This window comes from Schistocerca nitens, chromosome 7, assembly GCF_023898315.1.
Source record: "Schistocerca nitens isolate TAMUIC-IGC-003100 chromosome 7, iqSchNite1.1, whole genome shotgun sequence".
In the NCBI taxonomy this organism is placed as follows: Eukaryota; Metazoa; Arthropoda; class Insecta; order Orthoptera; family Acrididae; genus Schistocerca; species Schistocerca nitens.
In genome coordinates, this window is record NC_064620.1 from 283,364,864 (window position 1) to 283,382,878 (window position 18,015).

General features: G+C 37.4%; 1 protein-coding gene across 1 annotated transcript in view; it reads left to right on the forward strand.

The window, feature by feature from the left end:
• LOC126194652 (muscle-specific protein 300 kDa) overlaps window positions 1-18,015 on the forward strand; it is a 607,158-nt gene that overhangs the window by 204,272 nt on the left and 384,871 nt on the right. Inside the window, exons 14-22 of the mRNA XM_049932837.1 lie at window positions 1,352-1,492; window positions 4,971-5,135; window positions 5,240-5,369; window positions 6,070-6,263; window positions 6,752-6,934; window positions 7,033-7,167; window positions 7,284-7,418; window positions 9,362-9,735; window positions 13,656-13,764. Coding sequence (XP_049788794.1) covers window positions 1,352-1,492; window positions 4,971-5,135; window positions 5,240-5,369; window positions 6,070-6,263; window positions 6,752-6,934; window positions 7,033-7,167; window positions 7,284-7,418; window positions 9,362-9,735; window positions 13,656-13,764 — 1,566 coding nt within the window. The remainder of the gene's footprint in view (window positions 1-1,351; window positions 1,493-4,970; window positions 5,136-5,239; window positions 5,370-6,069; window positions 6,264-6,751; window positions 6,935-7,032; window positions 7,168-7,283; window positions 7,419-9,361; window positions 9,736-13,655; window positions 13,765-18,015) is intronic.

An 18,015-nucleotide genomic window follows, 5' to 3' on the forward strand; every position in this document is an offset into this window, starting at 1 on the left:
CGTTGATGTACTTCATTGGGGACATGTTGAAAATGTGTGCCTCGACCGGGACTCGAACCCAGGATCTCCTGCTTACATGGCAGACGTTCTATCCATCTGAGCCACCGCGGGTCCCGGTCGAGGCACACATTTTCAACATGTCCCCAATGAAGTACATCAACGCCTGTTTGCAGCTAGGGTGTCTATTTAATTATCATTTCATTTCTAGCAAAGCTGCATGGTCATCCACGGTAACTGTTCTTTCGGGAACAGATAATACCGTCATACATACAAGTACTTAACAGAAAATTACACTTAAAACTGTTGGTACCTTCATCTCTTAGTTTTGATGTGATTGTTTCCATTGTCTAATTTAACAGTTTGTCAATTTTTTTATAGTAAAAAATTACTTTGTCTTTCAGTACTGCACACGCAAACAGGAAAAGTTGTAGAAACAAAAATGTCAATTTCTTATGCTAACCATTTTTTACATCATTTGCATGTAATATTTGTAGGTTTCACTATTCTCACAAGTTTTAACTCACATTCATTGTTGAAATCACACTGAATGTGAATAATTCAAATCCTCACTATAGATTAATCATGTTTTGCATTTGTTTGATGGTCTCCTTTGATTCTATGAAATTTTTACTGAATTTAAGCCTTTTTACCCTGTGATTAACGTGTTATAACAAACAATTATTTATAACCATTGTGTTTTAGCAGTCATCATTTGTTTATGTTAAGCAGTCCCCTGGTGTAATCTGTGTTTATGACGATTTTGTGAGCTGTCTTCTCTCCTTGTCTATCAGGAAGGTATTCCTTTCAATCAAAGATTTCATATTCACTATCGTCTATTTTGAGCTTCAGTGCCCTTGTTCTAAGGCAATAGGGAATTAACTTTTCATGCACATGTATTTGTTCTACATCAAAAAATAGTACTTTGGGAGGCAACAATAACTCTTAATCCTCTCCATCAGGACACTAGGACACTTTAGGTTCTGGACTCAAAGACTCTGAGATTACCTGTGCATATGGGTTTGCATTATACTGTCTTTTTTTGTATCAGTATTTATAATCGTAATCAATTTTTCTGTTTCATATTTGTAGCTTTACATTTTTATTTTCTGTGGCATTTTGCTTGTTTTTATTTGACCCCCACACTTCTAGCATTTTTTTGTGATCTGCATCTAATTTGTTTGTCCATACCACGTTTTGGTTGCACACACTATTATATTTTTATTAATTTTGTGTTAGCTTTTCATTATAGTCCTGTTATGAGATTTGTGAATTAAAATGAATAGTTGACTCCAGTAAATTTCAGTACATGTAAACTTGTTGATTTTTTAAAAATCTTTTATTTTCTTTTTAGGACTTGAGTGTTTGGAAGGACAAGTATCAACTATTAGGTGACACTGTTAGTTTCCTCATTGCAACCTGTGAGGATCAAGTTGCCCATGAGCTGAAAGAACGATACTTGGTAATATCATCCCGTTGGGAAGATCTGTTCCAGGTAATCATTCACATTGAACATTAAATTGAGAATATGTTAATTTTGTCACTGAAGTTAACATACAGTTATTTGCACTATTAATAGCGTGAAAGATTTGAGGATATACAGATCTCGCTACTAACTATTTTGCAAATAATAAGATGTCTTAGCACTGCTGGACATAAAAATTCAAAGCAGTTAATATCAGAAAGTGTGACTTTTATTACATATTACAGCCTCATGTCAAACAAATGGCGTAATATGTAATTTAAAAAATTTAGAAGATTGTCACCGTGTTTCACACTGACATTATTTCTAATAATAGGTTATATAAATAACTAAACTTTGGACGTCACTGTTCAGACACCCAGCTGAAAACTTCATTGTAATCAATATACGTAAAGTGAAAGAGAATATGTGAGCAGGAATTTTGAGAATGAGGCTAAAAGTATAATGAATTCTTGATAGTGCGAAATTGGTTGGAATGATACAACAAAATGAAACTTGGAAAAAATTCAAAAGGTAAAGTTACTGGAATAGTAAAGAGCTGACTGGAATGCCTATAGAAAAGTATGTAATACAGAAAAATACACAGGAGAACCCTATATTGCAACACAGATGTGCTGCTGGCCAAATGTCTATTATTTTGTTGGTTCCTTTGCTAAAATTCTGTTGCTCTATCTTAGTGGATAATGTTACTCAAATTTTTTAATGTAATTATCTTCATATCATGCATCTTAAATTACCGATAAGTCTATAATGATCCTAAATGTTGCACATCTTCTTCTTCTTCAACAACACAGATTTTATTGAACACAGATTAAGTACAAATAAATTGCAGAATATAATAGATCCTGAGTCTTCTTGTACTAAACAGAGCAAAGTCTTGTGGATGTGGATAGCTCTTGTCCATTAAAGTACTCTGGAGTTTTACCAAATATCTCAAACATTTGTGCTGGATAACGGTAAGTTTGACCAACTGGGAAGCACTTGAGTATGAACCGCTGTCTTTGTGCATGTACACGCTGTTGGTTTGCTTACAGAAGGTGCAAAATACAGTTGAATGGACAACAAAGACAGCACCGCATTATGAAAATGTAGATGACCATGTGGAAGTGAAACACAGATGACAAGGAATAACAAAGTCCAAACCAGTTCCATAAAATAATCAATGTATTGCAAATTTGTCATAAATAAGTCCACTGGCGAGCATATAGAACACATCAGTGAGATGAGACAAGTAAAACCGAGATAAGTCTGCAGCTGTCTTTAAATATGCCGCTGTTGTTTACCGTCATGAACTGGCATTAAAGAATGTATCAATTGACAGCACTTTACATAGCAGCCTCATCAGATGTATGCTTAATTCCATCAACTGATCCTTTGACATGTGGCAGGATTATAAGATGATGTATCTTGTCATATAACTATGCTATTTAACAATGGAAAATCCAGGATGGAATAATGACAAAATTATGAAAAGGATAGATTACTACTCTCCATACAGCGGAGATGCTGAGTCGCAGATAGGCATGACAAAAAGACTGTCAAACATGTAAGCTTTTGGCCAAGAAGGCCTTCATTGGAATCAGACAACAGCTTACTTGTTTGTCAGTCTTTTTGTTTCTTCTATCTGTGCCTCAGCATCTCCGCTATGTGGTGAATAGTAATCTATCCTTTTCATATACATATATTTATACACATATAATAGAGGGAAACATTCCACGTGGGAAAAATATATCTAAACACACAGATGTTGTGACTTACCGAACAAAAGTGCTGGCAGGTCGATAGACACACAAACAAACACAATCATACACACGAAATTCAAGCTTTCGCAACAAACTGTTGCCTCATCAGGAAAGAGGGAAGGAGAGGGAAAGAGGAAAGGATGTGGGTTTTAAGGGAGAGGGTAAGGAGTCATTCCAATCCCGGGAGCGGAAAGACTTACCTTAGGGGGAAAAAAGGACAGGTATACACTCGCGCACACACACACATATCCATCCGCACATACACAGACACAAGCAGACATTTGTAAAGGCAAAGAGTTTGTGACTTTCGTTTGGTAAGTCACAACATCTGTGTTTTTAGATATATATATTTATACACATATAGCTTAAAAGCATACATTTAGTGTCATGGGCTAGTGAGGCGGGTGTATAATGGTGTTGACAAGCTGTTTGATACATTTCGCTCAAAGCCTTCATATGTAAGGGAGTGACTATTTGGAGATGCAAAAAAAGATAATCATTGCTGTCACTGGATTTAAAGAAATGGGGATCAATGTGAAATGACAATCAATGTGAAATGACAAATTTTGTGAACTGTTCACATGTGTCTGTAGTGAATATATCTCATAAGGTGGTTAATGAGACCATTGTGAATAAATGCCATGGAAACTGTGGAGCTCCACCTACCATTGATGCCTGAAGTAGATGGTGACTGTGTTGCAGTTCCGGAAGAACAACCAGACATGTGACAGAATATTCTCTTCCTTATTACCTACTCATCCAGCTGCATAGAACTATGAATCAGTATAAGAATCTTCCACTTCTTCTGAACTGTGAGCACCTATTTTTTCTTGAAGAGCTTTGAGAACATCACTGTCATTGAAGATCACCATTTCAAAGCTACGCAGTGTGTGGACTATGGATTACGTAGCCTACAAAAGGTTTGTGACATAACAAAAGATTGCTATGTACAAAGTGCTATCCAAAGCACTCAAAATTCATGAACTAGTTAGAAGAAAGAAGCATATAACCTGTCTTGTCCCACCTACATTGGTCTTAAGAGAGGGCACCCATTGCAATGAGAGCTACAAATTTCTCCATGCAGCGCAAGCCAGGCTCAGGCACTGACCATATGGTCAAAAGTTGCCAGCCCAGTCATTTCTGGACTCAAACCACAATGTGTTAAGTAAGTATCACTCACAGATTAGGCCTAATGACTGTTCCAAATGACCAACTGCTGCCTACAAGGCAGTATGACAAACGATCTATGATCATGGGACATGTGATCAGGATGTTGCCAATCCCTCTGGCTGTTGTTGCCATTGGATGACGCTTGATGATATCGTTGCTTTGTTTTCGAGCAGCTCTTCATTTGACCTCACAAGGGCTGAGTGGAGCCTGCGCCAGACCTCCCCACCTCAGAAAAAATTTGAGGAGATACTGGGAAACGAACCCAGGTACTTCTGCACTGAAGGCAGCAACCCAAACTTTTCAGCTAAGGGAATGAATGTAATGGTTCTGCAATACTACATCTTCAGTTAGAAGGCTGTAAATAAACAAATTTAACTACTGCAGCTACTAAGAAATTACAGAGCTTCAATTAGTTAAGACTTTGACCTCTTTCCATCACTCCCTTCCCCTCTCCCCCAGATTAGAGTTCTGTCGTAGTGTGGTATTAGAAACCATTGAACACAATTATAGATTTCCAAATGTAATGTTAAATTAAGTGTGACCAGTTTCTATCAGCATGCTCCATTTTATGATCACAGCACGTTAAACAGTACATGCATGCTGGTGATATTCTAAGAAACCGGAAGGACTACCGAGCAGGGATTGACAAACTGCAGAAGTGGTTGCGTACTGCAGAATCTGTTCTGTCTTCATCACAACTAAGTTCGACTGAAAAGATAAAAGCTTATGGACAGAGACTACAGGTAAGGTATTTTTTTTATGTAGTATCTTGTAAGTTATGCCTTAATGTAACATTGGTAAGACTTCAAATAATTTGCTTTAATCTTTATTTCTCTTGCTTATTCAGCAACTACAAAGTGAAGTGGAAGACATTGAAGATCTATTTAAGAATGTGAGCAAGATTTTCCAGTCCATGCTTCAAGATCTTTCTCGGGAGGAAGTAGACAGAATCATGAACACACTTAAAAAGGAGAAAGGTGATTACCGTAAATCCATATCTAGAAGTGTGTGATGGAATGTTTAATATTTGATGTCGTGTATCTTATGGCAGTTAAGATTATAGTTAATCTAATCATACAGCTAATAAGTTGTTATGTTAGATTGTATCAAATTTTTGCTCTCTTAGCTGTTCCCATATACTAGCCAACATATTGTATCTGTTCCATTTCATGATCTATTGCGGTACTGTAAGGCCTGATCTCTCATTATTAGTCAGTAGCATCTGAATGTTAACCATACAGTGATGTTTTCAGTTTGTGTGAGAATAGGAATTTTATTATGTGTATTCATATTCTACAGGTTTGCCAAGAAAATATGTAGAAAATAAGATATTATATATGTTTCTTTTGCTGCTCACTTTTTTACCTGACTGAAATAATACTGTAATTTTTAAAAAATTAAATTTACAAGCTTGAAAGAATGTGTTTTTCTTTACAGCGTTATCATATTAATCTATCTGAATACATCAAAGAGGAAAATCTTATTTGTCACGAAAGAGAAGTATAAAGTTTTTATTAGACATCAGTTAATAACAAACATGACTGCCCTCACTTGTTTACTAAATAAAACTCAAAGCAGTGTAGTGTAAAAAGTCCACTTTGTGTGATGCAACCAATCAGACTATTTGTCTTACGCATACACATAGCAGAGAACTAAACAGTGTATTTCTTTTGACAGAGGCTCTTGTTCGTGTCCGAGCATTAATACCAATGCAGCTCCACCTTTTCCACCAAATCCTAGTGCAACAAGAGTCCCTGGAAACAGGACAGGCGGAAATCAGTCAATGGCTTGATGAGGCAGAAACCTTCTTGTCATCACTATCACTTACAGGTGGCCAGGAGAGTGTCCAAGCTCAACTTGACAGGCACAAGGTTAGAGTACACTTTTAAGTCGATAGTAACTTACTTATTTGTATAGTGTAACTTTGATACATCATGAGAAAACTTTCTGTTCTTTGTAATTTCTGTAGTATGTCGACAGAATAAATTTTGTAGTAAACATTAAAGAAAAATGAAATGTATTATTTTTGCCCACTAATCTCTAAAATCTGCTTGTAAAACTGTACACACTCATTTTTCTCTCTGTATGACAAATATAATTTCGTGTGCTAGTACTGTTATTGTGCTCTTTCAGAAATTGTTGATATAGCTTTTTAAATTTTTGCGTCCTTGGATATTACACTGAATTCTCCTAAAGAAAAATCTAGAGAATTAAAAATGTGTCACTTTGACCGGTAACATGGCATCATCAGTGATTATGTTATTGAAATTGTGCGATATTGATAACCATGTGAGTGATATCAACATATCTGGTAAAATTATTCCTTTAAATATATAACTATCTTTCTGCATTTATACAGGCATTCTTTTCACGAACTCTGTATTATAAGTCAATGCTTGAAAGCAAAAACAAAATATTCCAAAGTATTGTGAAATCAGTGGATCACACAGAAGGTGTTGATACAGAAGATTTCAACCTCAAAATGATACAACTGAATGATCGTTTTGCACGTGTAACACAGCAAGCACAGCAATGGGAACAAGTAAGTATTTCTATTCCCAGAAGAACACAAAGTTACTAGTACTAAGAATTGGTTTGGTCAACAGAGATTCACAAACTTTTTTTTTTTTTTTTTTACAGAAACTGCAGGAGGCTACTAGATGTTGGCATAATTTCCAAGAAAGTGAAAAGATTATTTCAGAATGGTTGCAGAAGGCAGAAAAACTCATTTCTGAAAAACATATAGACACAAAACAAACAATTGAAGTTCACAAGGTATGTGACTATTGAAGACAACATTAATACTTAAGCTGTTATTTAACATGGTATAGTTTTTCTTCTGTTGCAATTTTTATGTGGACTACTTAACTATTTGTCTCCATAATTCATAGGCTTTCTTTGAACGAGTGAATGAACATTGGATTCAAGATCTGATAAATGCAGCCCAGGACTTGAGAAATTGCTTGCCTGCAGATCAGCAAGGTACTATCAAGGCTATAGTTGACAGGCTTCAAACAAAATGGAAGGTATGTAAAATGTTAACAGTGGTTTAAGACAGTAGTAGATACATCAGATCTTTTGAATGTTCTGCAAACACTTTGGCATTTGCTACGTTACACATTAGTATACCAAATGACCTTTTATTTATAATCACATTTAACTGAAAACTCCTAAATTATCTAGAAGCCACATCTGCAACCACATTTCATGATCTGGCTGATAGGTCAAGCTCACCTGTATCGCTCCCGATTTCAACAATTTCCTTTCCAGTGTGCCCGCAGCTTGCATGAGGTCAGAGAGTGACATGTTTTATCTTAAGTATGAGTTTTTTGCTGCATTATTTACTCATAATGATAAAAGTTACATGACGAGTTCATTTTGGTGTTTTGCCATTTTCAAGTGTACCTGTGAGGATGGTGTAATATGTATAATGTTCCTTATTTCTATGTTAGTCTTATGCTTACATTGTGTAATGTGTATCACTACAAGTAAATAAATAAATAAATAGCGCAGCAAAAAACTTGCAGTTAAAATAAAATATGTAATTCTTCAACCAATTTTCCAAAACCTGTACAGCTTTTCTTGCATACCTTACTACATTACCGTAACCCATCTCTGCTTATTTGAATGTTTCTGACAGATTATGACTGTGTTGGAATTCAGTTGAACCCAGATCTTTGCCTCTGATGTGGCTTGCTGATTGCCTCAGTGCACTTTAAAAATTATTCCTCTCTACATTAGTGTTGCATGTCTTCTGTAAACATGATATACAGTATTTTTCCCTTATCCTGTTACCTGTACTTCTTTCTTTATAATCTGATAGTAAGAACTGAAAATTGCTAAAGAATAAGAATGGTTGGAATTACCATTAATGACTTACTTGCCATATTGCTATATGTTTAATATCTGGGAATGGTGCCTATTACTCCAGCAACCACTAACCAAGCATATGTGTAACAACTTTCACGCAAGAACTATGAACTTTGCAAAAGAAATGTTTTGTAGCTTATTGGAGTTAGCCAAGGTAACATTGGTGTAATTGGTGACTAGGGATGTAAGACCGCCAAAAGAGTAACATGGTCATAGAAGATGGGATCATAAAACTCTGAAATGAGCACAGTTATACATAAGACAGTAAATAATATTTTCCTTTCACTCTAAGGAAGAAATATGTTTTTGTTATTTCTATCTGACCATCCCTTCACCAGTATGAACTTGTGCCTCATCTTTAATGACCATATCATTGTCATGACACTAAATTACATTATCTTTGCTTTATGTTTTCCATGAAAATTAGTGTTTGATGTAATCTTAAAGTTAGATTAAAATATATAAACCTTGTGTTACTCCTACTTAACATTATCAGGTCTCTTGGTTTGTCATTAATTTTATGTAATACAAGTGAGAGGAATAATCATATTATACAATATTCCATTTATGTGTAGTCAATAGTTAACAGACAATATATTGAGGATCTCAGGAACTTCGTAGGACTATGAGAAGACATTTGCTGCATAGGATTTATTTTTAAAATTTGTTATGCTGGACTGATATTGAGCTTTGTGTTCATCTTCAGTGCTACACTGTATCATTACCTCACATGAAAATCATTGATACGTGTACAGGTGTGGTAGTACAAGCATCATTTTATAAAAAAGAAAGTAAGCACTGGTCAAACGAACAAATGTCAACAAGATAACTGAAACGAAATTTGGTCTGACAGTTACTACCTTACATGAGGCATGTACTAAATCACATGTGTGTAAGACTGATTATAGCACATGTATCAAAGACACATATTGGTACTTATGGTGTGCCGCAGCTGATGTCGACTTAATCACAATGGTTTTCCTGAGATTCATGTGAGACCTATAAAACAAGTATATTGAGGATTCTTTGTGGAAAGTTGTTAATTGCTGTAGTAAATTTAACTGTTTATGAGAGCTGAATTTTGTCTCACTGTCAACAGGAAATACTGTCCTTCGCACCACTCCATCTAATGCGGTTGGAGTTCAGGCTGGATGAGGCAACATTTAACCAGTATTTGAAAGACATTGAGAAAGAGATTTCAGCAGAACAGCAGGCATTTGATCGTCATGAAGATGTCGAAGCTATCCTGACAAGGCATCGTGAGTTCTTCACACCTGGTACAAAGGGAATTTTGTGTCAGGTTGAACGGTGCCTTGATACTATGACCAAAGTGACAACCTCAAGTAGTGATGCTCAACTGGCTGAAGCACTTTCCCAGGTCCAAAAACAGTGGCAAGTTGTGTCACGCCGAATAGACAACATGTTGCAACATCTGCAGCAAGTACCAGCTCAATGGGAGAAATATCATCAAAAGTAAGATTGCTGCCCCATTCATTTGGTGTAATCTTTACACAATTTCTTAAATTTAAAATTAAAATCAATTGATTGGTGTATTCATTAATGACAAGAAGTCTTTGTACATTCCAATAAGTTAAAAATATCTGAAGAATGGACTATACAGGAATAGTAGAATTATTTTCTCGGCATTAATCACTATTAGATTCTCTACACTTCACAAAAACCAGGAGATCATAATTCATTCAGAGTCATAAACAGCATATTGTCACTGTAATCACTGTTCTCTGTTTTATGCCTTATTCATCGTTGTCATGCAAGTCATCGAAGTGGTGTCAAATAAATACATTTGCACCAGATGGCCGAACTCCCCGAAAGGGACTCTCAGACAAAATATGCCATATGCACATTTGTTTTGTCATTTCTTGATAATTTTGGCACTTTACTATTTAAGAAAATCTTTTGACTGTTTTCTTTCTTGGTCTCCCCTCAGTTTTCCTACCCAACATTTTTTCTTCCAATAGGGGTTCAAAATTTATTGTGTTTAAATAAGGGCCCAAAAAGTTTTTCTTTGTTATTGGGATACTTTCTGTGAAGTTTTCCAACTTGTTGATCACTTGTAAAATCTATGATAGAATAGTGTTTTCTTTCTGTCCAGTGGGTCCTCATCAACTTTCTCCAGAGTCACATTTCCATCACTTTTAAGCGTTCTGTGTCTGTCTACAACAATGTGTAGCTTTCACTGCCCTGTATGAACACACTCCAGATGAACATCTTGACTTTCTTTTCCACCTCTTCTGTACTAATCTACTTATTCACTAGTAGTTGTCTTCTTTCATTGAAGCCATGCCTGCCCCTGTAGTATATATAAGCAAAATTTGCAAGAATATGGGCTTCTGCCTGACAAGAAAGTGAAGCACACACAAGGCATGGTTGGATATCAGTGTAACATTGCACACATACTCTTCCTCAGTGGGTTTGTGAAAGATTAGATTTTTTATTGAAATCATTGCCACCATTTGACCGTAAGTTTGTATTATTCATTTATTCTGATATTGCGATTTCAGCTTTAGAGTTATTTTCAAGTGCAAATCATTGGACATGATTCTTGCTTGCCACAGCACTATGTGTTAAAGTGTGCCCATTGTGCATAATGTTAGCTGTAATCCCTGCTCTTAATTTGCCCTCAGATCTTACGATGAGATGACTGGTATATATGTTGACATGTGTGTTGTTAAATGTCAAAATATGTGTCGAACGTTTTGACGCTAACATGTCATTCAGACATGTTGGATATTTACTGATTTGATGTCTCCTTTCCATTGGAAAATTTTCTACAGCCAAAATCACAGTAGCAAAATAAATTAATAATGAAAACTTACAGACAGATGGCTGCAACAGTTTCTTTCAAAAAGTGTACTATGACTGTGGTCTTCAACCAAGGAAAAATCGTTAAATGATTGGGTAGTAATTCTATGTGACAGATAGAACAACCAGCAGAGTCTGTAGTGTTGTTCATGTCTCATGTTGTTACCTGGGCTGTTAAGAGAAATTATGAAAGACATGAAGATGTCACATATTTTTACAAGATAGCATTATTAGCATCTGAAAGCATTTGAAAGGGACCTCATTCTAGATCTCTATTTGACCAGTCGGTCAAATTATTCAATACTCAAATTTGTGGTGCATTTGGATGTGACAGTGGCCCAATGTTGGACAATTTAGAAACTGTAGGGCAGGCACAATTGTCATCAGAGTTCTGGTCGACCATGTATGATCACCAAAGTGGGGGATTGCCGTATTTTGTACCAAGCACATCGTAAGCCTTTCACATCTGCACTTGGTGTCTGAGAACAAGTAATGGACTCACTACAACATTTTGTGTTATCTCATACCATTGTTCAGAGATTAACTGCAGCTGGACTTTGGAAATATTGTCCCATGTGTAGGCTGCCATTACATCACAACACAGACAGCTGCATTTGGAATGACATCATGACTGGGAGGTATGGACTGCTGATGAAAGACATTGTGATCTGTGATGAATTGAGGGTCTGCACTATCCTGGATAACCATTGTTGGCAAGTATGGTGGTGACCTTGGGAGATGTCATGGTCTTCTTATGTTTGGGAGGGGCAGAGTAGTGATAGTCGTGGCATTGAGGTGTGGGGAGCCATCTGGGATGAATTCAGGTCACAACTGGTAGCAATTGAGGGAACTTGATGGACCAGCTTGCCTCTGGAGAGGATGCAGTGGTTTTAGACACCCTTACAGGCAAATTAGTGCTTGCATCCAGGGAGAGGTGGTGCACTGTCATACTGATAAGTGGTCTTATACTCCCAAGTTCTTCGCAAAGTTGACTTGATTTTGTAATTAGTGAAATACTATCATAGAATGTCTCTGAACCCATGAAGTTTATGACAGTATAATTACAAGACTCCGCTATTGTTTGTAGTATTGCAGTAAGACTGATTAGGGGAATTTATGCAGTCAAATACTGTAGGTACTATTCGATATGATTCAAGAATAATCATTCAAATTGAAATAATAATAATAATAATATTTGCAGTTATAAGGAAGCAGCTACTTACTCGTCACTGAAACAGTTACACATGGAGCAGGTCTTCTGAACACACTAATTTAAAAAAAAAAAATACTTGAACTTCTTGTTAAAATTGCTTCATCGCAAGTACAACCAGAAAAGAGAAAGGTCAACATGTGGAGATTAACTAAAGAAATGGAGGAGAAAATGCACATTTACAGAAATTAAGACAGTCTTATTCTGAATGTGGAATGAATAGAGACGTAAGCTGCGAGAAAAGATTCAAAAATAACAGCTAAGATTCCAGTTCCTAAATGCTGGTAACAATGAACTTGCTTTCGTACATGAGGTCATGGATGCTTGTTAGTTGCACACGAAGTTAATATAACTGATCAGAATCTTGATTATAGAAGAATTTTTGTCATAAATATGTGGCTGACTGGGGGAGGAGAGCTACTGGTTTATAATTTCTGTATACCCGACTGTGTCAATGCTGTGGGGTGAATCCCAAATATCTCTCACTGTTGATTATGAGCCAAGCATTGGATGAGGGCGTTAGGGTTGTATGCCCCTTGGTACTACGTGAGAGGACCAAGATGTATAGTGGCACTTGGGTTTTTTTTATTCCACCTTTTCGTTCCACTTTCATGCCAGTGACATAAAAAAATGCTACATTGTGCAAGTAGTCCAAGTATTTTCACCATTATATTCCATAGACTTTCTGCTCCTCATTTCTATTTTGATTCACAGCTAGTATGTCCTTTGCCTCTTTGTTACTGCTTGTTGCATTTTTCAGTAATTTGTTTGTATTATTTTTATATGTTTGGTGTTATACTTCTTTTTCAGCTTTTTCCTATTTATTATATTTCCCCCAGTTTCTATCCATATCGGTCCAATTTTTTTCCGTCATTTGCTATTCTTTCATCATATTTTCCATCCCCCTCCCCCCTCTCTCCCCTGATATAGCATTTGGAGCAATTAAACCGTTGTGTACCTCACACTTTCCTTCTCCTGATTACTGTGTTTCTACTGATGGGGGAGGATTTGAAAACAACAGTAAAGCTAGAGATTTAGCTTTGTTCTTTAATTAATATTTGACCTAGCACTTTTTTAGTTGTTTCTGCTCCAAAGGTAATAAGCAAATTGTCCTCTTCAGTCACAAATATTAGCAAATAATAGCAGAAAGTGGATTAAAGAAATGCATCCTTTTTGTTCACTCATTCTTCTCCATGATGAGCAGCTTCATTTCATGGTTTTTGTTTTATGTCTTAAACAGTACCTTGGTATTTGATACTTGTTTAACATAATTATTGTGTGAGATTCTGCTTTCGTTTTTGTGTCTGGTGCTTTGAAATGAAGATTGTTGAATGATACTCAATTTATTTTTTGCTAACAGATTTAATGAAATGGTGACTTGGATGGATTCAGTCGACAGGAGTTTAAAAAATATAGTCAATGAGGTGAACACACTTGAAGAATTTGAAAAAGAAAGGGCCATTTTCCAGGTAACGACCCATCTTTACTGCTATCTGCTTTTTTGAATTTTTCATGCCATATACCAAGTCTTCTGTGACTTATTAGAGCTAATACTGTGATTAAAATGTGAATGAAACTGGAAAGTAAGTCTGATAATGTTGCAGAAGGTGTTACATTCAGTGTGCTGTAAAGTTATCAACCAAAAGTATGTGTGAGAGTGCTATTTGAAAAGTGCTTAAATGATTTAATGTCACTAATTTTCTCATATACATTTGTTCACTGTTATTAGGTTGTACATCATGATTAGAGAAAATTTATAGTCAAATATGAATTTAATCTTTCTTTCCTCAAAATACTTGTATTTAGACTCTTTTGACAAGTGGGGTATACAGCCTCACGTGGTTTTCTAAATACTAATTCCCTGCCATTGGTTCATACCAACATGTACCATATCTCATCATACCAGGCCATTTTTTCCTTGATTCAAGTACCCAGTGGCATTGTTCCTTGGCCACACAAATTTCTGTGTGCTTTGATATCCAGAGAGCAGAGGTAGGAGTGTGGGATTGTGGCATTTATATCCCATAGTGAGGAGAGGGTTTGGATGATGTAGTTAGTCATTGTCCAGCATTGATTTGGCAATTTTTTTGCTGCTCAGTGACCCATCAGTACATTGCTACAGTCCACAGTAGTTTATGCATTTTTTATCATCAGATTATGCAACACTACGTGTGAAAAGCCCATTGCTTGCATGACCCCAGAGTTGGAGTGTTTCATTCATTGGGCACCTGTGATATGGCCATGATCAGATTTACTGATACTGTGCACCTTGTCCATACTGTGCTCAATTCTCATGCTAACAGCCAGTGCAAGGCCTGACTATTTCCCATTCATATACTAAACTGAACTATTCCCTTTGCCGTTTTGACAGGAGTGCTCTATTTTCAATACAGTATTTTTCTCTCGTTCAGTTGCTTATGAGTCTTTGACCTCAAACCTAATGGGAATGTATTTCAGGTCCTCTCTCATAAAAATAACATTTCTATAAATTTACTGGGCACCTTACCTTTACTAACTGCTAGTTCTCTTCCTCAGTCTCTAAAGAGGAAGCTTAGGTTTATATTATTTAGAGGAAATGATATTGTTTCCACCACACACACACACACACACACACACACACACACACACACACACACACACACACACACACATGTACAAATGCATTTGTTATCTCAAGTAGTCTACATTTTTTTGACATGCACTGAAAGTCATCTGACTTACCGTTTCCAACTTTATAATACTTTCTTACCTGCTTCATGCCCCATGCATCTTATAGCCTCTTGGCTGCCCCAATCCTTTTGTCTTCTATCAACCTCAGCAACTGCTAATAAACCATCACTGTAGATGGCACTTAATATGTGAGCATGTGTAGAGAAATTTTCTGATCTAGTGCCGTCCATCATTTATCCATTATCACAGAAATTTTGTTTTTTAATTCACTGACAGGAACTCATTTTTATCTTTGTGTCATTTGTATTCATTTGTAATCAATTGGCGTACTGAATTTTGTTCCCAGATTTATAATTTCAAAACAACTAGTATTTATTTTGTGCTCTATATATGTTTTTTTAAGTAACTTTTTAGTAGAATTCTTTTACAAACTTTTTAAACCCAGCTGATTACTTAATCAGTGAAGTAACATCTTAAAGTTACTTTACATAATATAACTTACAAAGAGAAAATATTGATGGGAATAAGTTTTCAACTGAAAACCTGTAATTTAATCTTGTATTTGCCTGCCTTTCAGTGTTAGGTGATTTTAGTCTTTTCACACACCTGATATCTATATATGCCTAAAGCATAATTCAAAATTATTTGTACAGCCCAGTTCTACTTGGGCAACAATAATAAAGTAAATCCTTTCAAATTTTAGTTCTTGAAAGGAGGGTTTTGAATTTAAAAAACCTGGCAATATATTTTTGAGAAACATAGCCTTATTTTTATCTTTCTTTTTCTCATGCTCTCCTGGGGGAAACAGCTACAGACATTCATGGTAACTTGTTATTTGGCATACTAGTATTAAGTAAGCTTCAAACTTAGCTTGATGCCTAAAAATATTTTAAGACAACAGCATTTTATGTAAAATTTGCTGCTTATCCCTCTTCTAGTTAGAATAGATATGTCATGACTGTTGGACAACAGATCTTGAAAGATAGTTGCTTTGTTTATATTTTCATAGACATTGAATTGTGAAGGTGACTAATGATACAGACTGAGAAAAAAGTGTTGAACTGAATGATTTCAGTCTGTGCTCAATGTAAAGAAATGTCCCATTTGAGTGCAGATAACCAAATTTCAAAAGTTTTAGAATTACTTGTATATTTATATTAGTTTCATGTACACAAATTAATGAATCAGACACAAATAATCAGAATTAAAGGGAGAAAATCAAAGTAGTTACCTTGAGCTCAATCAGGTGGTGAGAAATTAATTTTATGTTGGAGATGCACTTTCAAATAGGAGCAAAAAGGTTAGGTAGCAAGATGTGAAAACGTGAATTACTTAAGTAGTAAAGCAAACTCTTCTGCTGATGGTAGCACTCCGGGAAATGTGAATTGTCTACATAGAAAACCAAGCTCTTTTGTTGATACACAAATTATTGTGTGCATTGTCCCATAGGGAAACAATACACTTAAGATTACTTATTCTAGAGGATGCTGATAAACATTTTAGTTGTCAATGAACAACTAAGATGTTATCATTGAATCTGGACATTGACTTGGTTTTGATATTGGACCTATTGTCTAGATTTCTAGAAAATGGCTCACATATTTGTTCGTTAAAGTTTAGTTTCACACCAGAAGATACCCATTTGAGTTGTTTTGTTTGTAAATGTTGTATTCAAAGGTACTATTTATGTTTATCAAGTAGAGGAAGAAAATAGTGAGCTATAAATGAAATACACTCCTGGAAATGGAAAAAAGAACACATTGACACCGGTGTGTCAGACCCACCATACTTGCTCCGGACACTGCGAGAGGGCTGTACAAGCAATGATCACACGCACGGCACAGCGGACACACCAGGAACCGCGGTGTTGGCCGTCGAATGGCGCTAGCTGCGCAGCATTTGTGCACCGCCGCCGTCAGTGTCAGCCAGTTTGCCGTGGCATACGGAGCTCCATCGCAGTCTTTAACACTGGTAGCATGCCGCGACAGCGTGGACGTGAACCGTATGTGCAGTTGACGGACTTTGAGCGAGGGCGTATAGTGGGCATGCGGGAGGCCGGGTGGACGTACCGCCTAATTGCTCAACACGTGGGGCGTGAGGTCTCCACAGTACATCGATGTTGTCGCCAGTGGTCGGCGGAAGGTGCACGTGCCCGACGACGTGGGACCGGACCGCAGCGACGCACGGATGCACGCCAAGACCGTAGGATCCTACGCAGTGCCGTAGGGGACCGCACCGCCACTTCCCAGCAACTTAGGGACACTGTTGCTCCTGGGGTATCGGCGAGGACCATTCGCAACCGTCTCCATGAAGCTGGGCTACGGTCACGCACACCGTTAGGCCGTCTTCCGCTCACGCCCCAACATCGTGCAGCCCGCCTCCAGTGGTGTCGCGACAGGCGTGAATGGAGGGTCGAATGGAGACGTGTCGTCTTCAGCGACGAGAGTCGCTTCTGCCTTGGTGCCAATGATGGTCGTATGCGTGTTTGGCGCCGTGCAGGTGAGCGCCACAATCAGGACTGCATACGACCGAGGCACACAGGGCCAACACCCGGCATCATGGTGTGGGGAGCGATCTCCTACACTGGCCGTACACCAGTGGTGATCGTCGAGGGGACACTGAATAGTGCACGGTACATCCAAACCGTCATCGAACCCATCGTTCTACCATTCCTAGACCGGCAAGGGAACTTGCTGTTCCAACAGGACAATGCACGTCCGCATGTATCCCGTGCCACCCAACGTGCTCTAGAAGGTGTAAGTCAACTACCCTGGCCAGCAAGATCTCCGGATCTGTCCCCCATTGAGCATGTTTGGGACTGGATGAAGCGTCGTCTCACGCGGTCTGCACGTCCAGCACGAACGCTGGTCCAACTGAGGCGCCAGGTGGAAATGGCATGGCAAGCCGTTCCACAGGACTACATCCAGCATCTCTACGATCGTCTCCATGGGAGAATAGCAGCCTGCATTGCTGCGAAAGGTGGATATACACTGTACTAGTGCCGACATTGTGCATGCTCTGTTGCCTGTGTCTATGTGCCTGTGGTTCTG